This window comes from Mus caroli, chromosome X (assembly GCF_900094665.2).
Source record: "Mus caroli chromosome X, CAROLI_EIJ_v1.1, whole genome shotgun sequence".
Lineage (NCBI taxonomy): Eukaryota > Metazoa > Chordata > Mammalia > Rodentia > Muridae > Mus > Mus caroli.
This window is the reverse complement of record NC_034589.1, coordinates 78467557-78493167: the sequence shown is the minus strand read 5'-3', so window position 1 is coordinate 78493167 and position 25611 is coordinate 78467557. Positions and strand designations below refer to the sequence as shown.

At 35.7% G+C, this 25611-nt stretch overlaps 1 protein-coding gene across 4 annotated transcripts in view; it reads right to left on the bottom strand.

Annotated features, from left to right (window-relative positions):
- The window catches only part of Dmd (dystrophin), a 2293239-nt gene that overhangs the window by 1783856 nt on the left and 483772 nt on the right, over positions 1–25611 (bottom strand). For all 4 annotated transcript variants that reach the window (XM_029473189.1, XM_021152893.1, XM_029473188.1 and 1 more), the window contains exon 3: positions 21–113. In XM_029473189.1, coding sequence (XP_029329049.1) covers positions 21–113 — 93 coding nt within the window. The remainder of the gene's footprint in view (positions 1–20; positions 114–25611) is intronic.

The following is a 25611-nucleotide window of genomic DNA, read 5'->3' as shown; positions in this document are numbered from 1 at the left end:
AAAAAAAAAAAGATTCCTACCAGTTTTTGCCCTGTAAGGCCTTCCAAGAGGTCTAGGAGGCGTTTTCCATCCTGCAGGTCACTGAAGAGGTTGTCTATGTGTTGCTTTCCAAACTGAAATAAAAAAAAAAAACACTTGAAGACAGCATACTTTTTATGATTCATATCTATAATGAAGCTTTTGGAAATTTAAAGCTGTATTTGGAAGTATTTGGTGTTTACAATTAATAAGGTACCAAGAGTGATAGATGAAAAAGAAAGCTCAATTTAATAAGCAGGGTCAAAGAAATTATAACATTAGGACAAATTATTTGAATTGCTAATTATGGCTACTTGAAAATTTACAGCATAATTTATCCAATAAATCTGTCAGATTGTTCAATATCCTTTGTCACATTTTACACAAAATGATTTTTAAAACTCCTGTTCTCATTTTTGACAATTCAAACTTTGGAATTATCCAGTTTAGGTAGTTAATAATCTTGAAGCCTATTGCACCTGATAATCTCAAGTGGTCTTCCACCCAAGTTCCCAGTAATTCCTGTTGGTCTCCCATCCAGATATTAACCAGGCCCAACCATGCTTAACTTCTGGGATCGGATGAGATTAAGAGTGTTCAATGTGGTATGGCTATTGATTTAAACACCATCCAGAGACTGACCCACCCAGGGATCCACCCCATATACAACCACCAAACCCAGACACTATTGCATATGCCAGCAAGATTTTGCTGACAGGACTCTGATATAGCTCTCTCTTGTGAGGCTATGCCATGCTTGGCAAATACAGAAGTGGATGCTCACAGTCCTAAAGAAGGATCTAGAGAAAGTTACCAAGGAGCTAAAAGGGTCAGTAACCCTATAGGAGGATCAACAATATGAACTAAACAGTAGCCCACAGAACTGTGTCTCTAGTTGCATATGTAGCAGAGGATGGCCTAGTCAGCCATCAATTGGAAGAGAGGCCCTTGGTCTTGTGAAGATCATATACCCCAGTACAGGGTAATTTCAGGGTCAGCAAGCAGAAGTGCATGGGTTGGGGAGCAGGGCGGGGGGGAGGGTATAGGGGACTTTTGGGATAAAATTTGAACTGTAAATGAAGAAAATATCTAATAAAAAATATAAAGAAAAAAACAGTGAAAACAAGTCTATTAAGGCTTTTCTCTTGTTTTTATAGGTTATCTACTAAGACATTCCATCAAAGAGCCTAAAAGTTACTCTAAGTCCTAACATTTTTGGAGTTAAGTACAGATTGGAGGCACTGAACTGTGCAAGTAGATTCTGTCACCATTGTATCATTTGTGTCATGTTTCTCTCATTCTGTCATGACATTCTTGTCATAGTTATGCACTCATCTTGCAGGAGTAGGTGAGACGAAGTCTTTGACTATGTGAACTTTTATTACAAAACTAGAAGATTGCAAAGTCAAGATTTTGTGCCAGGACTAGGAAACTTCTGAAGCCTTTATTCCTTCCATCTTACCGGTAACTCTATCATCTTTCTATTCATTATCTTACAAATATATTGTTTGTTATGATATACACACCAAAAGTCTTGCTAGTTTTGGTTAAAATTTCTACAATTGCTTCATATTAAATTCTTTTCAGCTCTTTGATTGCCCATGTTATCTTCAAAGATTTAGTCCATCTAGCACTAAGTTTATGGTACACCAATAAACTTAAGTGAGATGCTGGATGTGGCACATATTGGTAAATCAGACATATAATGTCTCTGACAGAAGTTCTTGCCCATCCAGGAAAATATGTTCATGAATGATAATATCACACACAGAAAATTTCATGGGTCCAGGAGAACATAACTGTGCAAGTACCAGAGTCTATGGAGCAGAATCAGGAATTGCTATCCCAGAGTATCAAATGGCAGGCCTAATATGAGGCTTAAACTATTCGACTTTACTCATCACCTACTTAGACTGCAAACAAACTTTGACATTGTACTGGGAGCAATGAGCAGACATAGCAGGTAAAGTAAATATCTGAAGTGTTACGGTATAAGTAGTGGTGGTGGGGAGGATAAAGGAAAGATGGAGCAGAGGGGATGGACTTTGTTAAAATACATTTGCAATTCTAAGAAATAATAATAAAAACTTAAACCCAGAAACCTCACTACAACCTCCCCCCCAAAGAAAATTCCTGGATGCAAGAAACAAGACAATTTTGATACTTCTAAAACAAAAGACATAAAAGTTGGATTCTTCCTACATCTGGACAGGAATAACAATGATGGTACCTGTGAGTGTCTAGTGCCTTCTATGAAAAAAACAAACTTAACTTTTGAAGATAAGTCACTGATTCTTGCATGATAAGTTTTTGTCATATCAAGTATGGACTATTTTTTACAAACTAGCTTTTGTATTGAAACTGTACTCCAATGGTGCTTTTGAAACATCCAGAAAATAATGAAAATAATAGGAAACTTAACATGATGAAAAATTTTAAAGTAGGGTTATGACATATAATATATAAACAAATATTAAAACAACAGTGACATTTAAGCAGAAAATGAGTGTATAGTTCTCAAGATCTTTATATGTAAACATATGTTAACATGTAAAATTAAGAGTTTTTCAAGTGAATTAAAATGCATCTAGAAATGATGTTTATTTTAGGAGCAAATTTTCCAGAGGCAACTGAGAAAAGCATGTCTTCTAAAACTATCAAAAAGAGAACCTTGCAAATAGCAATATGCCAGTTTTAAAATAAAGGCAAATGCATTTTTTGACAAAGGTAGTTGTTTGTAGGAGATAGTGTGCATTCATATTGATTGCCAGATAAACTCTGACAAAACAAGAAGGACATGGCATTTGTTTTTATAAAAGAGAAGAGAAGCTGATAAGTATGAAATATGGCTCAGGAAATAAAACTTAAGGATCATATAGCAACACCCATATGGTTTGATTTAAGGAAAATAAGAACCTAGATGAAGGTTGACAGGCTAAGAGAATTGCCTATAGTCCAAATGTGACACAGATTCTTTATAATTTCCATTTCATGCCCAAATCAACAAAAGTGGAGAGGGAAGAAATGTTTCTGGTCTAGGCACAGAATCCCAAGTGTAACTATTTAATAATCTTAGTACAAGGAAGCAATGCATTGACAGGACAAAGACTGATCTTAACCTTTTATCAATTTTCCAAGCCCATATATAAATATTATTTTGTTGAATAACATAATAGAAGTCCAAGTTCTATTTGTTCCATCCAGAAGCAACGTGCTTTGAGTAAGTAATTCTGAATGAATATACCCTGGATATGGTAGGATCAATTCCTTAGTATCTATAAAGATTTAACAGTTCTGCAAAAGCACAGGCTGAAGCAGCCTTTGTCCTCCATTCTTAAAGCATGTTTGCTTTAATGTAAAAACAAATATAAAAGCACCTTTGAGTAAAATTGCCACCTACTAAAGCAATTCTCATTGAAATGTCTCAGAGTTTCACATGCTTTGTCAACATGTAGTACGACTACTCAAAAGACAAAAAGAAACATCTCATTACTCCTGCATCGTTTTTAGTTTAATGACTCTCCACTCATTGGACAGAGTTATAGATATCATAACAGAAAAAGGAGACAAAGTTTGGAGCTGAGACGAAAGGACAGACCATCTAGAGACTGCCATATCCAGGGATCCATCCCATAATCAGCCTCCAAACGCTGACACCATTGCATACACTAGCAAGATTTTGCTGAAGGGACCCAGATATAGCTGTCTCTTGAGAGACTATGCCGGGCCTAGCAAACACAGAAGTGGATGCTCACAGTTAGCTATTGGATGGATCACAGGGCCACCAATGGAGGAGCTAGAGAAAGTACCCAAGGAGCTAAAGGGGTCTGCAACCCTATAGGTGGAACAACAATATGAACTAACCAGTACCCCCTGGAGCTCGTGTCTCTAGCCGCATATATATCAGAAGATGGCCTAGTCAGCCATCAGTGGAAAGAGAGGCCCATTGGTCATGCAAACTTTATATGCCTCAGTATGGGGGAACGCCCAGGCCAAGAAGTGGGAGTGCGTGGGTAGGGGAGTGGGTGGGGGAGGGTATGAGGGACTTTTGGGATAGCACTGGAAATGTAAATGAAGAAAATACCTAATTTAAAAAAAGAAAAAGAAAAAAAGAAAAGAAAGAAAGAAAAAGGAGCACAGGCTCCATGGACAGCAGAGGCTGACTATGGAGCTCAAGAGCTCAGTTCCCTAGTTGTGAAGTAAGTAAACCTTTGTACTAATTAATAAAATGGAATCACACATACCTCAGAGCACACCTGTAATGTCGAAATGAAACAAAATATATGTATTTTATAGGCATTGCCTATGACTGAACAACTTAAGCTACACTTAATATGGGATGGTTTTAAAGCTCTATTTTTTTCTATTAGTGCCTCTCTAGTACTAAGTTCTAGGGACATGAAAGTTTAGCATGTTGTTTAAATCTAAGGGAAAATGCTAAGTTCATTCACAGTGCATGTGATTATATTCCCTTATAAGAGTAGATGTGGGTTGAGGAGCAGGGAGGAGGGAGGGTATAGGGGGCTTTGGGGATAGCATTTGAAATGTAAATGAAGAAAATATCTAAAAAAAAAAGACTTGGGAGGAAGTTGGGGTCATTTTACTGATGACTAGGTAGACAGTGGTACCCAGATGGCATCTCTCAACAAAATAAATGGGTTGATAAAGAATTCAGCGAGTTAATTATGGTTAGAATACTCCCCAACAAAAAAGAAAGAAAGAAAGAAAGAAAGAAAGAAAGAAAGAAAGAAAGAAAGAAAGAAAGGAGAGAGAGAGAGAGAGAGAGAGAGAGAGAGAGAGAGAGAGAGAGAGAGAGAGAGAGAAGATGCAAGGAAGGGCAGCCTTAATTGTCCACATACAACCACTGGGAATAAGAAATGTTACATGCAGGTGGGAAAGTCCAGAGAAGTTTCATATTCTTGCCACTAGGCTATTATTAATTAAATCTTGGTTTGTTTCCTTCCTGTTTCATCTTTGATAGCTATCACATCTTTTTTCATGGGTGACATTTTGGGTCATGAAAGTATTACTCTTTTCCTAAAATTCCATCATTAATGGCTTTCTTTTCAAGTGCAGAAAATGATTTTGTAAAGCATATAAAGTGCCACATCCTTTTTGTGCTACATAACTCCGTGGCTCCCTGTCTTCAGTTCCTTTCATAACTAATGGTTGCTTTATTAAATGAACTCGGCGAACTTTGACATTACTCAGCAGATTCATGCATTCAGTTATTGACTTTTTTACTAACCTAAATAGCAAGATGAAAAGATTGTAAGATAATAATCCTTCTACAGCACTGTCAGCAAGGAATTAAGAAATACAGAAGTCCAGACCATGTTAAAATATATCAGCTGGTGACATAAACAAAGTCAAGAAAAATGTAAAAAAGAAAAAAAAGCTGGGAAAGGCTCAGAAATGCATTTGTGAAGCTGTTTAAGTGGCCTCTGACTCTTCAGACTTGCATTGCTCTTTTAACCTGAAATTTCAGAAGGATCAATACAATGTTCCAGTAAGAGGTAAAGAGCACGGGGATAATTTAGCATGACCTTCTGGTTACAAAAAGGTCAAGCCATGGATATATCTGTTGCTCAGACAGTCAAGAGACTGTTCAGTGATTACAAATGTCTGGACACTGGAAACACCAAAAGGACTGCAAAAGTGAGGAATCGAAATCTCCTGGGAGGCAATGTGGCTAAATTGCTCACCACAAAATAATGCAGCCCACTGTAGTGTAAATAATTACCTCTCATAGGTGATTGTTCCTTTAAGATTGGTTTAAACAGCCAGAAAGATGGTATTGCTGCATAAAATATACATATAGTAAACATACACTTTAAGTTGTATAGCTCAATGAATCTTTGTAAAGTAAATAGATTTATATTACCAGCAATCACATATGGAAACAGGATTATGTCTTAGAGCCTGGTAGGAATCTCACACCTTCTATGGACTAGCCTCCTCAAGAATGACCACTATACTAATTGTTCACAACACATACTAATAATGCTTTGCAAGCCTTGTAATAAAAATATAAAATTTGTTTTGTCTTTAATTTTAGGGTTCTAATGATTGAAAGGAATATCGCTTATACAGAGGGAAGATAGAAAGGAAATAATTCACACTGATGTGTGGTTTACCAAGCATAAGGAATTGTAATTTTGTGCCTTTATTGAAATCCATATTTTCAATATTCTCCCTATGAGATCTTGAGTCTCCTCTCTTATCCATACCTCCAGTCCATTTCCATTTTAAAAATCAAGTTATAGCATTATCCATAGTATAATGATATAAAATTTTTAAGCTGAATGGGGATTTTAAAAAATAAGATATGCTTAAACAATGCTAATTATTATGGATCTATACCAATATTTTGAACCATAATACTCCTACTTCTAGACAATTTATCTCTGTAATCTTAGACTCAGAGTGACCTAAGGCACTAATTAATTTGACAATATAAAGATTAAATGGCTAGCAAATGTGAGGTGTAAAATATAGCCTCTGGATTAGAAAGTATTCAATAAACTCAAATGCATGTCTTTTGCTGTCCTTCTTTACATGATGGACCGGTGCAACTCTATTCTAAGGATCCAAAGGTCCATACAGAAATAAATAATATTGTAAGAGTTTAAGAAAAGAATGTTTGTGAAGATGAAGATAGGGTTTTATGAAACCACTGGAACTAAGCACAGAGAAATATATTCACTCCTAGACTCAGAAAAGAGAGCAGTTTTTGGTCTGTAGACAATGAAAGATCCAAGAAGACTGCCTGAGAGAGAGAGGAACTCCTATCACTCAGTGTCTTGATCTTTCTTTCTATATTCCATCTATCCTGCTTCCTTTAAGACTTAGCCATGGCCCCCAAACACCCAGAAGTCCTGGGGACAAGGAAATCTGCTGCTAGAGGGAAGCTAGTCTCTTGGAATAGATTAAAGGAAGAAAGTGAACCCATGTGGATGAACAACCACTATTTTGGACACTTCACACATTGGAAAAAAATGTCACAGACAACCATGTCATGAAGGAATTGGAAGACCAAATGTTCTTCCTCAGACTTAATCTACCAATTCTATCTCTAGCAATGTCATTGCAAGAAGCCAAATGTATCAGTGGGATACATTTTCTTAACAGGAGTATCAAAGTTCTAGAATGTTCTTAGGCTTTAGCAGATGAAAATTAATATGTATTTATTCATTATCACATACGTTTAGAGACTCCTATGAGCCAGGAATAGCACTAAAATCTGGCTACAAAGATCATGAAGAAAAAGCCAAGTTATTCCTTGGAACTAGGAAGTACTCAGCAGTTGAGTTATATAATATAATACTCTCACATTCTCTCTAGTTACAGAATGATATTCAGCAGTTAGTCTTTATAAAACATAATCACTAGCATCTAATTTGTATGTTGTAGTACTAAGTATACAAAATATGACTCAGGCAGATTGCACATTAGAAACTTCAACAGTAACAACACAAAAGTTGATGAAAATCAAGTCATTATATATAAATGGTTTGTTTTAAACATCAAAGGAAAGAATACTTAAACAGAGTCAGTATGTATCATTGTCTAATCGGAGCTATCTCTTACAAAGTTTGGGTTTTAAAATAACTGAACTGATTCACTTAGGCTTGTGATTTCTCATCTGCAAATTACCAAGGATAATAATAGTTCATTTGCCCCAAGGATTCTAAACCCCAAATATTACAAATTTTGGTAATTTTCTATCATATTTTGTTTGATATAACCATAATAAAATAAAAAAATATTGTAACATAGCTTTCTAACACATGAATTTAGGTAATTATCTTTTATGTGAATTACATATTCCTTATATGTTAGAATCCTGAAAGACTCCTTTTTCTTTTAAACCACATAAGGAATTAATTGATTTGTATTTGGACATTTAGGGATAGACATGGATATCAATATGATCTATTCTAATAATTGCTTTTTACATAAAATTATGGCACAAACATGCCAAGATGGCACATTTTTTCATAGTATCTAAACACACACATGTGTGTATATATATGTATATGTGTTTGTGTATATATATATATATATATATATATATATATGTATATATGTGTGTATGTATATATATACATGTATGTATGTATATATGTATATATACATACACACATGTATATACATGATATAATAAATAAGATTTTTTTCCTTTTTTTGAGACAGAGATTTTCTGTATAGTCCTAGCTGTCCTGGAACTCACTCTGTAGACCAGGCTGGCCAGGAACTCGGAAATCTATGGGCCTCTACCTCCTGAGTGCTGGGATTAAAGGAGTGTACCATCCCTGCCAACATAAGTAAGCATCTTAAGGAAATGCAACCTATCAGCAATTAGAACCAAATAAAATCTAAGATGGCTAAAGAATATTTAGATTTGTTCAGACATGATGAAAGGGCAATGGCCTATGATTATTCATATATTTCTATAATGAATAAATTTAAGTTTTATTGATACATTATATATACTTTCATAATATACATGACAGAAAATTATATGTGTTGAATGTGTGTGACAATACATAGCTTTTCTCCCCAATTGCACCATTCTTCTTCCCATTAGGAAGTCAACCTTGGACAATTCATGATTTCTTCTTCAATGACTATATTGAAGGCCTGTTTGTAGATAATATCAAATCAAGGAAAGGAGTCACAAGGTTAGATGGCATAGGATATGCAAGGAAAGTCTTATATGTAACTTGTATTTCTATTTCTTTCTTACAAGTGGAACCAGAGGAAATTTTCAATCCTGTAGTAATATATTTAATTAATTTCATCTTTTTTCATAAGAACCAGTTTCATACATACAGATTCAGTAGTATTTGAGCCAAAAATCAGTATGCCTTACATATTTAGCTTTAATTAATTTTTACATCAACAGAATGCATCTCTATCTTACAGATAATAAATTTGAAACATAGAAAACAACAATTTTCTAAAGTTATAAGTGTTATTTACATATAACTCTCAATGTAGATAATCTACCTCCCCATCTCTTACCAACTTTCTATCTCTACTGCCTAAATATTTGTAATAATTATTTGGTTATTATAACATTCATTGTAAGTGATAAGGAGTTATAACTTGGACATTTTTATGATCTTAAAAAAGCAATTTTAATGGTCTTTTTTTTACATTTTCTTATTTTGTTTCACTAATGTGTGTTTTTTCTTGTATCTATGCTTGTGCCACATACCTACAGTACCACAGAAGTCAGATAAGGGTGTTCAAGCCCCCCTAGAACTCCCTAGATCTGCTCCTCTGCAAGAGCAAGATGTGCTCTTAATCACTTACCCATCTCTCAACCCCCTGCTTTTCCTGTTCAGTATCTGAATGTCACATGCTAATTTAAGAAAATAGTTATTTCTTATGCCAGACTGAATTTGTGACAAGGAGCACAGTGATAACTCTCATGTACACATTATGATATTTTTCTCAAGTCTGGTGCTGTCGAGATGGTTCATTGGCTAAAGCCACCCTTCCCAATGATGGGAACCTGAGTTTATCTTCTCCATCATCCACATTAAGCTGGATTCATGTGTCTATGATTCCAGTGCCCCTCCACCAGATGGAAGATGGAGACTGGGGAATTTCTGGAAGCCAGTGGTGCCACCTAGCAAGTTATTCACAGTGTTGAACACAGGTACCCTGTGTCTCAAATAAGGCTAAAGGTAAAGGTTGAAACCCAAAGTTGTTCTCTGACTTCCACATATGCACAGGCACACATGCTTCAATATTTACTCAAGGACAGACACCCATAAATACACACATATGCGCAAAGACTAAAATAATTGAGTAAAGATCTCAAGGTTTAAATTGTAGCAAATAAAATAAAGCATTTTATTTTTATGCTTGTATTGCAGGCATTTCTTAAATATCTAAATAGGCCACTTATTTGTTTGAAAATCTTCCATTTATTGGTTTTATCTTGATGAATATAGTACTTTGAAGCAAATAAGTACTTATTTAAATAGCACTTCTAGCTTTTCTCAGTTGTGCAGAAATGGAGGTGAATTATATAACACTTCTACAGTTGTTTCCATCATATGTCAAAGGGGAGAAGAATTTATGTTACAGAATTACATTTAATCAGTATTATTCACATGCTCTATACTCACATGCTCTAGACACACCAGGAACAATAGGTAGATGAAAGCTTTCTTCCCCTTTATCCATTGCTATTGTTTTCCCAGAATTTGTTACATTCTAGGAAAGAGGTGTACTTCAAAAACAATTATAATTATAATCATTTTGATACTGGTGTCATAAATGTACTTTTGGTAAAGAGAGATTTAATCCACTCTGGAGAGAATAACCAAAGACAGGAGCTTCTCAACTGCATTTGAAAAGTTGAATACAATATTAGCAGGAAAATGTGGAAGGTGAGAAGATAGCACAAGCAGAAAGCCCTCCAGATACAAAGATCAAATTACATTTTCTGATTCCAGAAACAACAGTAAGCCAGTTCTTCAAGCATAGGGTCTGTTAAGTAGTGGAAAAATGAACACATTACAGAGGCATGAGATTACATCAGAGAATATTTGATAAGGCAATCAAAGGAACCTGGATACACATCCATTGTCTTCAGACTTTTTAACAAGATTTCTAATTTTGAGACACTCCACTAAAATATGACTAAATTATTAATGTAAAAAAATATGGCTCCATGTTAGTGCCATAATCTTATGTAAAAAGCAATTATTAGAATAGATCATATTGATACCCATGTCTATCCCTAAATGTCCAAATACAAATCAATTAATTCTTTATGTGGTTTAAAAGAAAAAGGAGTCTTTCAGGATTCTAACATATAAGGAATATGTAATTCGCATAAAAGATAATTAAAAAGGTAAGACCTAACTACTTCCTTTTGGGTACTCTTCAGAAAAGCATTGTTGTAGAAACACTAAGTGGAGGTGACAGTTTTAGTTCACTGAGAATTATTTTAACTCACTGTTTTTGAATAACAAGTCATTAGATGAATAAAGGAAATGAGATAAATACTTCTTTTTTTAGGAAATAAACTTGCAGCAGAGTAAAACTTTACCAAATGGGACCCAAAAGAATAAAGTCCATTGGATATTTTTAGTTTCCCAATTATACATTTAATAGAAATATTGATTAAGAAATAAAATATCACACATTTTTGCATACACATACCTAGAATATATAATGACTACAGAAAGGTTAAAAGAATACGTTTACTAAATATTGTTATAGGCATTTTTAAAACTTATTATTGTTCAATTTATTTTGTATGAAGCCAAGAACCAAGAATATTTGCTCTTGGTGAATAATCAGTTATTAATTCTTTATCTTTCCTTCCTTCCTTCCTTCCTTCCTTCCTTCCTTCCTTCCTTCCTTCCTTCCTTCCTTCCTTCTCTCTCTCTCTCTCTCTCTCTCTCTCTCTCTCTCTCTCTCTCTCTCTCTCTCTCTCTCTCACTTGGAAGGATACTAATGTACTAATGGAACTATATAGAATGCATTGGAGAACATTATTTTTCTTCAGTGCAGTTGTTGGATAAGGCCTCTCTTTCTGTCCATAATTAATTTTAGCAGTAAAAGACCTTCTATAGCTTGAACTACTTTGTCACACAAAAATTCAAGAGCTCTTTGTTTTGTTTTGTTTTAATTAGATATTTTCTTCATTTACATTTCCAATGCTATCCCAAAAGTCCCCCAGGCCCTCCTCCCCACTCCCCTACCCACCCACTGCCACTTCTTGGCCCTAGTGTTCCCCTGTACTGAGGCATATAAAGTTTGCAAGACCAAGGGGCCTCTCTTCCTAATGATGGCCGACTAGGCCATCTTCTGCTACATATGCAGCTAGAGACACGAGCTACTGGTTAGTTCATATTGTTGTTCCACCTATAGGGTTGCAGACCCCTTTAGCTCAAGAGCTCTTTTAAAAATTGTATTTTGTAAAGATTTTAATCACTGATATATGTGTCCTGTGTATGGACATGCATTAATTTGTTTTCACCTTTTAAACACTTCAAATCTCAGCTATACTATATTATTTCAAATATACAGGTACATCAGAACATTGTTAATTTCTTTGACAAGTTTTGTCATATGTTCCTAGCGAGCTGCAAGTGGACTAAGTAGCTTTGATGATTTTAACTGAGCTTTGCTGGATGACTCCTACTATGTAACAACCTCCTATGGGATAGCTAGGGCATCTTGGCTCTGCTCCACATCTCTGTCATTCTCCCATAACCTGGCTCAGGTATGTTTCTATGGTGAAGAAAGTGCCACATAGAGGACAGAAAAGTGGTCACACCCTTTGGAGGCCAATGTGTGTTCCATTTTAATGGTCAAAGCAGGTCAGGGGCTGACACACATTCAACAGGCATGAAATGCAGAAGAGAAAAATCAATGAGGCCACACTCTAAAGGGCATGGACTCATTAAAGGATGAAATATTTGGACTAATTTTGCTGTTAATCTACCATTTAGAGCAGATGATCCTGCACAACATAGCTCTCATGCCAAGTAATATTTCTACACAAGAGTAGTCTCTAAACAATGCCAATACTGAACTTTCTGAAACAGTGAGTTAAAATAATTCTCAGTGAACTAAAACTGTCACCTCCACTTAGTGTTTCTACAACAATGCTTTTCTGAAGAGTACCCAAAAGGAAGTAGTTAGGTCTTACCTTTTTAAGGAAAGCACAGGAGAAAAATATTTACGTATCTATATATGCAAAGTAATTATAAACTTTAATGGCAACTCTCATTTTGAAAACAGAAATATTACTTTTGTAATTCTTTATGTAGAAATTTCTATACAAATATTCTGTTATACATGACTTATCTTGAAAAGGTCTCAAACTCTGTAAATTATCTTTATGAAAAGCAAATACTTCCTAATTGTAAACACAGTGGCATACAATGCTTATTTCTGGGTAGCAGCAACTTGCCAAATCTATCCTTAAAGAAAATATAAACTAAAATGACCTTGACTTAAAAAGAAAAAAGTCTCTCTACACTAAACTGCATTTTCACTCTTATACAGCTCTATTTTTGGCTTACTAATTTTATTGTACTCCAAAGAGTGAACATTTACTTGCCTAACTAGTGAAAATCTCTTTTAGTCATTTAAAGTGCATCACAATGAAACATCTTAACATATTACAATAGACACTTCTGTTTGATAAACCCCTAGCTGTGTCTTTACTAACAACTACAGCCATGGTTACCTTTGGCTGTACTATGAAAGTTAGATGGTAAAATGTGATTATATCTAAATTTAAGCAGATGAACTAGTTACTTGGGGAGCTTGCATATCATCAACTGTAAACAAAACTTTATGAAATGAAAATGTGTCTTCAAAGACTGATTGGCTGGTGGAATGTGGAGATGTTAAAATGTTGCAGTGCCAGGAGTTAGGTACTTTCTCTGGGACTAGTTTTAGCCTCATCAATAGGTATCCCATGTCCATCTCCATGCATCATGTAACTAATAGATTGAAACACTTTGAAATATATTAGCTTAGACCACCAGCTATCACAAACTCAAAAGCTAAAAATGTTAACAGATAATGTCTAAAGGCAGTAGAAAAAGATTTGAGCATCTTGCTATAACCAGCTCTAATATACCCAGCAATGTATTTTAAACTTTGACTTGATTCACTCTTTGTTCAGCACATATATAAAAGTCCATGAAACTGCTTCCATGTTGGAACATGGAATTTGGGATAACCTAAATCTGTTCTCCTGGTCTCTCAAAATGGCTCAAGAATGTACTTTCTCTTCTTCTGTACATTGAGAGCTGTGAAGTGTGTGTGTGTGTGTGTGTGTGTGTGTGTGTGTGTGTGTGTGCTTTGGCACATCTCTCTGGGAACTTAGCTTCAAGTACAACAATTAATAATCTTGGATCCTTCAGTTTGTGAGATATGTTCACAATGGAATTACTGATTTGAGAGCAAAATTTAGAAAAGAATTCACCAAAACTTTTTCATACTTTTTTTTGACAATTCTGATGTTTATGCCTTTTTCTAATTGCATATTTAACATAATTGTGTGGGTAATCTCGAAAATTGATTGGTAAATAATCATTGATTCACTAATGTATGTTTGGGAAAGTGTCATGGAACACTAAATTTTAACTACTGTAATTCACAAAGCAGGCATTGTCTTATTATAACACTTCAATGACTACTAAAAAACACTCCTCATAGTCCAATCTTAAGTCCTTAAAGGAACTTAAAATAAACATGATCATTAAAATGCTCTTTGTCTTTCTCAATGTATTCTTTAGTGAGTAAATTCAATTTGACCAAGTATTGATCAAAAAATCAAACAAACAAACAAACAAAACACCTGGGCATAATAAGTGCAGAAAGAGACAAGATAAAATACTGTAATCACATCGAATTTATATCCATTACCCCTCATGAACTGATTGAATATGTGCAACAGATTGAAAGTTTTAAAGATGAATATGTACTCAACTGACATATAAAAGGCAACATATAACAAGAATAATGGAAGGAAAAACCACAACAAAACAATGTAAGAACATACCAATCCTACTTTCATGAGCATGAATGGCAATTCTAATCATACAGCTTATCACCAGGATTACCTGAAATTAAAACTTCCTGACCATATCCAACACCACATATAAAATGTTGTCTTTTATGATACAATGGTGTAATTCTGGCATGGAGAATATCCTGAGATCCATCTTTAGCATGAACGTGGTGGAGAAGCAGAAAATATAAATGAAAGAAAACAAAAGGAGAAAGATAAACTCCCTTACAATCTTCTACCTGACAAATTGTGATTCCATTCTTGATGGAATGACTGTTCCCCATTCTGCCATATTGTCCCATAATTTTTTTCTTAAGTACCTTGTTTAAATTTTTCTTCTGCTCTAAATGTAATTTATCAGTCTTTTCTCATTATCTTCTGAAACTTGTAAGTACTGAAAATGTATTTTGATGTGCCAAATTTTAGCTGTTAAATCCTTCCTGATAACACATCTATTCACATTAGGTCACCACCACTCTATTGGTTCTTACAACCATTCTTCTATTCCAACATTTTTGCCCTTAATAATGTTCACAGAGGCACGTTATCTGTGAACACAATGTCTCCTCACGGTGCATTCCAATGATCCTATCATCCAAGGATCATCCACCTGTTGACTGTTTTTTTTTTTTTTAAATAAAGCTTTCTTACCTGCTCACTGTATTCTCACACTGCAAGTGATCACAATTGTTCCTGCTCACCACACACTCAGGACCATCCCATAGCTTCATATTTCTATACTAATTTGGGATCACTTTACAGGAGAGGACTTGCAGAAAGATTTAACACATAAACCACCTAACAGAAAGCCAAATACCTTCTTGGTATGGTGGATACTTTCTCAGGATGGCTAGAAGTTTTCCCTACCATGGCCGAGACTGCAGAAGTGGTCTGTTCCCAGCTCATGAATAATATTTTACCCAGGTTTAGAATATCTATACAACCAGAAAATGCCCTAGTATTCTTCTCTAATGTCAACTCTGTTCAAGGTCTTTAGATGTACAGGGGCCCTTCCATATTCCCTACCTCCCACAGTCCTCAGAGAAAGAAAAGGGGGTTAAAAACATATTAAAACTTACTTATCAGAAGTATATTCTGAACTTCACCTTCTCTGGGCTCAGCCACAAAACTGTGACCCCAACTCACACTTGGGCCAGACTCTGAGACTCATCCATCCTAACCTGTATGAGTTAATTTAAGAGGATCTTTTTACTCTTGAGAAAATTCTACTAAAAAACTCCAACCCCACTACAAGATTACTTGCATTTTTTTCATACTCTTAATACACTATCTCTGGGATCTTGTGCAATGTATCCTCCCTCAGGCCTTCACTGATCCTAACAACCTGTTGTCTAGGTTTTTCTAAAGCTTCCTTACCAGCTCCCTCCAGTCTCATATTGCAGGTAACACTTGTTCCTCCTCACCTCATAGCCAGGAACATCTCATATCTTCCTCTTTCTATACTAATTTAAGATCACTTTACAGTAGAGGACTAGCAGATATATTAATACATAAACCACCTAATAGAAAAACATACATATATACTTACTATGGTATATACATTCCCAGGATTTGTAGAAATTTTCCTTAAATGGCTGAGACAGCAGATGTGGTCTACTGCCAGCTCATGAACAATATTTTATTCAAGTTTAGATTCCTATATCTATTCAACCAAAAAAATGGCCTACTGTTCATCTCTAACATCAATTCAGTTCTAGGTTCTTAAATGTATACGGGCCATTCCATATTCCCTACCTCCAACAGTCCTAAGAGAAAGGAAAAAAATGTTGATAAGCTTATTAAATCTTGCTTATCACAAGAAACTTCTAAACTTCACATTACTTGAACTCAAACCCTAAACTATAAACCTGACTCAAATTGGGACAGACACTGAGCTTCTTCCATCGTTATATCAGTTAATATCAGAGTATCTTCATATTCCTAGGAAATGTACTTACTCTAGATCCAGCCCCATACATGATTACTTGTCCTTTTTCTTTCTCTTAAAACACATTCATTGGGATCATGAGCATTGTAGCTTCCCTCAGCTCTCAAATTATCCTTAAAACAAAGGATACACTTGTTAACTTAGTTTTTCTAAAGCTGTCCTACCTGCATATTCTACTGTCATGCTGAAGGTGACAACAATTGTTCCTCCTCAACACCCAACCAGGAACACCCTATCCCTTCTTCATTCTATAATAATTTGGGAGAAATCTTAAACAGAGGACTGGAGAAAGATTTCACACATATAATATCTAACACAAAAACACACAAATATCTTCATAATATGGTGGATATTTTCACAGCATGGGTAAAAGTATCCTTACCACTGCTGAGACTAGAGATGAGGTATGTACCCAGGTGATGAATAATATTTCATCCAGGTTTAGATTTCCTAGGTCTATGCAACCAGAAAATGGCCAATTTTTACTCTGTAAAATCCACATGGTTCTAGGTCCTTATATGTTTAGGGGAGCTTCCAACTTCCTTGCCTCCCTCGGTCCGCAGAGAATGCAAAAATTATTGATTAGCTTATTAAATTTTAATTTTCAGAATTGTCTTCTGAACTTCACCTTCCATAGGCTCAAACCAAAAATTGAAACCTCAACTCACATTGGTCCTGACTGTGAGCCTCTTACATCCTCAAAACATATGAATTAATATAAGAGAATCTTTTTCTCTGGCAACATTTACCTCCTCTAGACCCAGCCCCAATACAATGTCCTTTTTTATGCTCTTAAAACACCTTCTCTGGGATCATGTGCATTGTATCCACACTGAGCCCTCAACTTAATCCATAGGATTCACCTGCTTACTTGGTTTATCTAAAGCTGTCTTACCTGCTTGCTCTACTGTCATGCTGCAGGTGACCACAATTGTTCCTTCTCAACACACACCAGGAACATCCCATCCCTTCTTCATTATATACTATTTTGGGGAAAATCTTACATCAGAGGACTGGACAAAGATTTCACACATATTCCACCTAACACAAAAACACAAATATCTTACTATGGTAGATATTTTCTCAGCAGGGGTAAAAGTTTCCCTACCAGGGCTGATACTATAGATGAGGTATGTACCCAGGTGATGAATAATATTTCATTCAGGTTTAGATTTCCTAGGTCTATGCAACCAGAAAATGGCCAATTTTTACTCTGTAAAATCTATATGGATCTAGGTCCTTATATGTTTAGGGAAGCTACCATATTCCTTGCCTCCGTCAGTCCTCAGAGAATGTAAAAATCATTAATTAGCTTATTAAATATGAATTTTCAGCATTATACTCTGAACCTCACCTTACTTAGGCTCAACCAATAATTGTAAATCCAATTCACATGGTCCTGACTGTGAGCCACTTCCATCCTCAAACGGTATGAATTAATGAATTAGTGTAAGAGAATCATTTTATTCTGGCAAAATTTACCTCCTCTAAAACCAGCCCCACTACATTGTCCTGTTTTATTCTCTTAAAACACCTTCTCTGGGATCATGTGCATTGTATCCACCCTGAGCCCTCAATTTAGCCTTAAACCATAGTATTCACCTGTTTTCTTGGTTTTTCTAAAGCTGTCTTACCTGCTTGATCTACTGTCATTCTGCAGGGGAGCACAATTGTTCCTTCTTAACACACACCAGGAACATCCCAACCCTTCTTCATTATATACTATTTTTGGAAAAACCTTACATCAGAGGACTGGAGAAAGATTTTACACATATACCACCTAACAGAAAAACACAAATATCTTCTTACTATGGTAGATATTTTCTCAGCATGGGTAAATGTTTCCCTACCATGGCTGAGACTATAGATGAGGTATGTACCCAGGTGATGAATAATATTTCATTCAGGTTTAGATTTCCTAGGTCTGTGCAACCAGAAAATGGCCAATTTTTACTCTGTAAAATCAATATGGTTCTAGGTCCTTATATGTTTAGGGGAGCTTCCAAATTCCTTGCCTCCCTTATTGCTCAGAGAATTTAAAAATCATTAAATAGCTTATTAAATATTAATTTTCAGGATTATACTCTGAATATCAACTTCCTGAGGCTCAAACCAAAAATTGGAAACCCAGCTCACATGGGTCCTGACTTTGAACCTCATCATCAATCCATATGATGTAACAGAATCATTTTATTCTGGCAAAATATACCTCCTCCTAGCCAGGACGACTACATTGTCCTTTTTTATTCTTTAAACCACCATCTCTGTGATCATGTGCATTGTATGCTCACTTAGCCTATAACATATCCTTTAACCATAGGATTCACTTGCTTACTTGGTTTTTCTAAAACTGTCTTACTTGCTTGTTCTACTATCTTTCTACAGGTGACCACAATCATTCCTCCTCAATACACAGCCAGGAACATCCCATCCCTTTTCATTCTGTACTTTTGGGGGGGAATCTTACATCAGAGGACTGGAGGAAGATTTCACACATATACCAACTAACAAAACAAAACAAAAACAAAACAAAACAAAACAAATATCTTACTATGGTATATATTTTCTCAGCATGGGTAACATTTATACTACCAATGATGAGACTTTAAATGTGGTCAATTCCCAGCTCATGAATAACATTTCATGAGGTTTGGACTTCCTAGGTCTATACAACAAGAAAATGGCCTAATATTTGTATCTATTATCAATGTAGTTCTAAGTCCTTTTATGTTTTAGGGAGCTTCCATATTCCTAGCCTCCCTCAGTCCGTGGAAAGAAAAATCATTCATTGGCTATATAATCTTAATTATTAGCATTATCTTTTGACCTTCACCTTCCTTAGGCTCAAACCCAATATTGCAACCCCAACTCGCATTGGTCCTGATTCTGAGCCTCTTCCATACTCAACCCATTGAGTTAATGTAGAGAATCATTTTACTTTTAAAAAAATTAGCCTAGTCTTGATCTAGTTCCAATACATTTTCCTTTTGCATTCCCTTATAACACTTTCTCTGGGATCATATGCATTGTAGACCCCTTTAGCCCTCCAATTATCCTTAATTCATAGGATTCACCTGTTTACTTGGTTTTTCTAAAGCTGTCTTACCTGCTTGCTCTGCTGTCATTATGTAGGTGACCACAATTGTTCCTCCTCAACAAACACCCAGGAATATCCCAACCCTTCTTCATGTATACTAATTTGGGGAAAATCTTACATCAGAGGACTGGAGAAATATTTCACACATATACCACCTAATAGAGAAACACAAATATCTTCTTACTTTGGTAGATAATTTCTCAACACTGATAAAAGTTTCCCTACCATGGCTGAGACTATAGATGTGGTATGTATCCAGGTGATGAATAATATTTCATCCAGGTTTAGAATTCCTAGATCTATGCAAACAGAAAATGGCCAATTTTTACTATGTAAAATTAATATTCTTCTGGGTCATTATATGTTTAGGGGAGCTTCCATATTCCTAGCCTCCCTGAGTCCTTAGAAAATGTAAAAATCATTGATTAGTTTATTAAATTTTAATTTTCAGAATAATCTTCTAAACTTCAACTTACTTGGGATCAAAGAAAAATTGTAACCCCAACTCACATTGGTCCTGACTCTGAGTTTATTATATCTTCAACCCATATGAATTAATGTAAGAGCATCATTTTACTCTGGCAAAATTTGCCTACAATAGATCCGGCCCCAATATATTGTCATATTTCATTCTCTTAATGCATCTTATCTGGGATAATGTGCATTGTATCCCCCCTTAGCCCTCAAATTATCCTTAAACCACTGGAAAAACCTGTTTGCTTGTATTTTCTAAAGTTATCTTACCAGCTTGCTCTATTGTCATTCTGCAGGTGACCATAATTGTTCCTCCTAAACACACACCTATGAACATCCCATCTAGTCTTCATTCTATACTATTTTAGAGAAAATCTTACATCAGAGGATTAGAAAAAGTTTTCACACATATACCACCTAACATAAAAACACAAATATCTTCTAACTTTTATCAGCATGGGTAAAATTTACAACTGCATTGCAGAGAGTTTATATGTGGTCAGTTCCCAGCTCATGAATAATGTTTTATCCAGGTTTGGACTTCCTAGATCTATGCAACCAGAAAATGGCCAAGTGTTCCTCTCTAATTCAGTAATGTTCTAGGTCCTTATATGTTAAGGGGAACTTCCATATTCCTTGTCTCACTCAGTCCTAAGAGAATGTAAAAATCATTGTTTGGCTTTATAATGTTAATTATTAGCATTATATTTTGAACTTCACCTTCCTTAGGCTCAAACCAAATATTGTAAACCCAACTCACATTGGCCCTGAATTTCAGCCTCTTCCATTCTCAACACATTTGAGCTAATGTAAGCAAATCATTTTACCCTTAGAAAATTAGCCTACTCACAATCTAGTCCTAATACATTGTCATTTTTTTCATTCTCTAAAACACCTCCTTAGGATCCTATGCATTGTATCCACCACCCCCTCCCCTTAGCACTCAACTTATCCTTAAATCATAGGATTCACCTGTCTACTTGGTTTTTCTAAAGCTGTCTTACCTGCTTGCTCTACTGTCATTCTGCAGGTGACCACAATTGTTCCTCCTTAACACACACCCAGGAACATCCCATCCCTTCTTCATTCTATACTATTTTTGAGAAAATGTGACATCAGAGGATTAGGGAAAGTTTTCACACATATACCACCAAACATAAAAACAGAAGTATTACTTTTCTCAGCATGGGTAAAATTTACACTAGCATTACAGAGAGTTTATATGTGGTCAGTTCCCTGCTCATGAATAATGTTTTATCCAGGTTTGGACTTACAAGATCTATGCAACCAGAAAATGGCCAAGTGTTCCTCTCTAATACAATATTGTTCTAGGTCCTTATATGTTAAGGGGAACTTCCATATTCCTTGCCTCACTCAGTCCTAAGAGAATGTAAAAATCATTGTTTGGCTTTATAATGTTAATTATTAGCATTATATTTTGAACTTCATCTTCCTTAGGCTCAAACCAAATATTTTAACCCCAACTCACATAAGACCTGACTCTCAGCCTCTTTAACCTCAACCCATATGAGTTAATGTAAGCGAATCATTTTACTCTTAGAAAATTTTCCTACTCTCGATACAGCTCAAATACATTGTCATTTTTCATTCATTTAAAGCACCTCTTCTGGGATCATGTGCATTGTACCCCCCAACCCCCGTCCTTAGCCCTCACCTGTCTTTAAACCATAGGATTCATATGTTTAAGTGGTTTTTCTAAAGCTGTCTTACCTGCTTGCTCTACTGTCATGCTGCAGGTGACCACAATTGTTCCTACTCAACACACACCCAGGAACATCCCATCCCTTCTTCATTCTATATTATTTTTGAGAAAATCTGACATCAGAAGTTTGGAGAATGTATTCACACATATAGCACCTAACAGAAAAACACAAATATCTTCTTACTTTTCTAAGCATGGGTAAAAGTTACAGTAACATTGCAGAGAGTTTATATGTGATCAGTTCCCAGATCATGAATACTGTTTTATCCAGGTTTTGACTTCCTAGAACTATGCAAACAGAAAATGGACAAATGTTCCACTTTAAAAATCAGGATTGTTCTAGGTCCTTATATGTTAAGGAGAACTTATATATTCCTTGCCTCCCTCAGTCCTCAAAGAATGTAAAAATCGTTGATTAGCTTATTCAATTTTAATTTTGAGAATTATCTCCTGAACCTCAACTTACTTAGGCTCAATCCAAAAATTGTAACAACTCACTGGTCCTGACTGTGAGCCTTTTCAATCCTCAAACCATATCAATTAATGTAAGAGAATCAATCATTTTACTCTGGCAAAATTTACCTTTTCTAGACACAGCCCCACCACATTCTACATTTTTATTCTCTTAAAACACCTTCCCTGGGATCATGTGCACTGTATCCCCACTTAGCCCTCAACTTATCCTTAAACCATAGGATTCACCTGTTATTTCATTTATCTAAAGCTGTCTTGCCTACTTGCTCTACTGTCAGGCTGCAGGTGACCACAATTGTTCTTTCTCAACACACACACCAACAACATCTCTTGCCTTCTTCATTATATACTAGCTTGGGGAAAGTCTTACATCAGAGGACTGGAGAAAGATTTCACACATATACCAACTAACAGTAAAACACAAATATCTTCTTACTACGGTAGATAATTTCTCAGCCTGGGTAAAAGATTCACTACTATGGCTGAGACTATAGATGAGGTATATGTACCTAGGTGATGAATAATATTTTATTAAGGTTAGGAATTCCTAGATATTTTGACAAAAAAAATGGCCAAGTATTCATTTCTAATGTCACTTATGATCAAGGATTTTAGATGCCCATGGGCCCTTCTTTATTCACTACTTAACTGTTTCCTCAGAGAAAGTAAAAATCCTGATTAGCTTATTAAATTTTAACTTTCAGAATTATATTCTGATCTTCACCTTCCTTATGCTCAAGCCAAAAATTGTAACCCAAACTCACATTAGTCCTGAATTTCAGCCTCTTCCACCCACAATCCATTTGGATTAATGTAAAAGAATCTTTTTACTATGGAAAATTTACCTCCACTGTACCCAACCCTAATACATTGTCCTTTTTAATTCTATTAAAACACCTTCTCTGGGATCATGTGCACTCTAGCTGCCCTAAGCCCCCCACTTATCCTTCAAGCACAGGATTCACCTGTAAACTTAATTTTTCTTTAGCTGTCTTACCTGCTTGCTCTACTGTCTGGCTGCAGGTGAACATATTTTTTTCTCTGCAACACTCACCCAGGAACATCCCTTCCCTTCTTCATTCTATACTAATTTGGGGGAATTCTTACATCAGAGGACTGGAGAAAATTACGCACATATACCACCTGACAGAAAAACACAAATATCATCTTACTATGTTTGATATGTTCTCAGCATGGATAAAATTTTCCCTACCATGGCTGAGAGTATACATGTGGCATGTACCCAGGTGATGAAAAATGTTTCATCCAGGTTTAGATTTCCTAGATATGTGCAACCCGAAAATGGCCAAGTGTTAATGTATGAAATCAATATGGTTCTACGTCCTTATATGTTTAGGGGAGCTTCCATAATCCTAGCCTCCCTCAGTACTCAGAGAATGTAAAAATCATTAATTATCTTTTAAAATTTTAATTTTGAGAATAATCTTCTGAACATCAACTTCCTTAGGCTCAAACCAAAAATTGTAACTCCAAATCACATTGGTCCTGGCTGTGAGCCTCTTCCATCCTCATCCCTTAAGAATTAATGTAAGAGCATCATTTTACTCTGACAAAATTTGCCTACTCTCATTTCAGCACCAATACATTGTAATTTTTCATTTTCTTAAAGCATCTTCTCTGGGATCACATGCATTGTATCTCCCATTAGCCCTCAACTTATCCTTAAACCATAGGACTCATATGTTTACTTGGATTTTCTAAAGCTGTCTTACCTGTTTGCTCTACTGTCATTCTGCAGGTGACCACATTTTTTTCTCTTCAACACACACCCAAGTAAGTCCCATCCCTTCTTCATTCTATACTATTTTTGATAAAAACTTACATCAGAGGATTGGGAACTTTTTCACACATATACCACCTAACATAAAAACACAAATATTTTCTTATTTTTCTCAGCATGGATAAAATTTACATTAGCATTACAGAGAATTTATATGTGGTCAGTTCCCTGCTCATGAATAATCTTTTATCCAGGTTTGGACTTCCTAGATATATGCAACAAGAAAATTGCCAAGTGTTCCTCTCTCATTAAATATTGTTCAAGCTGGGTGTGGTGTTGCTTGCCTTTAATCCCAGCACTCAGGAGGCAGAGGCAGGAGGATTTCTGAGTTCGAGGCCAGCCTGGTCTACACAGTGAGTTCCAGGACATCCAGGGCTAAACAGAGAAACCCTGTCTCAAAAGCCAATATATATATATATATATATATATATATATATATATATATATGTTAAGGGGAGCTTCCATATTCCTAGCCTAACTCAGTCCTCAGAGAATGTAAAAAAGGTTGATTGGCTTTATAATCTTAATTATTAGCCTTATCATTTGAACTTCACATTCCTTAGGCTCAAAGCAAATATTGTAACCCCAACTCACATTGGTTCTGAATCTCAGCCTCTTCCATCCTCAACCCATATGAGTTATTGTAAGGAAATCATTTTACTCTTAGAAAGTTTTCCTACTCTCGATTCAGCCCAAATACATTGTTATTTTTCATTCTCTTAAAGCATCTTCTCTGGGATCATGTGCATTGTACCCCCCCCCCCGCCCACAACTTATCCTTAAACCACAGGATTCACCTGTTTACTTGTTTTTTCTACAGCTGTCTTACCTGCTTGCTCTACTGTCACTCTGCAGGTGACCCCAATTGTTCCTCCTCAACACACACCCAGGAACATCCCATCCCTTCTTCATTGTATACTATTTTTGAAAAAAATCTGACATCAGAGGATTGGAGAATTTATTCACACATATAGCACCTAACAGAAACACACAAATATCTTCTTACTTTTATCAGCATGAGTAAAATTTACACTAGCATTGCAGAGAGTTTATATGTGGTCAGATACCAGCTTATGAATGTTTTATCCAGGTTTGGATTTCCTAGATCGATGCAAACAGAACATGGCCAAGTGTTCCTCTCTAAAATCAGTTTTGTTCTAGGTCCTTATATGTTAAGGGGAGCTTCCATATTCCTTGCCTCCTCAGGCATCAGAGAATGTAAAAATCATTGATTGACTTTATACTCAATTATTAGCATTATCTTTTGAACTTCACCTTCCTTAAACCTAAACAAAAATTGTAACCCCAACTCACATTCGTCCTTAATTGGAGCCTCTTCCATCCTCAACCCATTTGAGCTAATGTAAGCAAATCGTTTTACACTGTGCCCCTTCTTAGAATTGGGAACAAAACACCCATGGAAGGAGTTACAGAGACAAAGTTTGGAGCTGTGACAAAAGGATGGACCATCTAGAGACTGCCATATCCAGGGATCCATCCCATAATCAGCTTC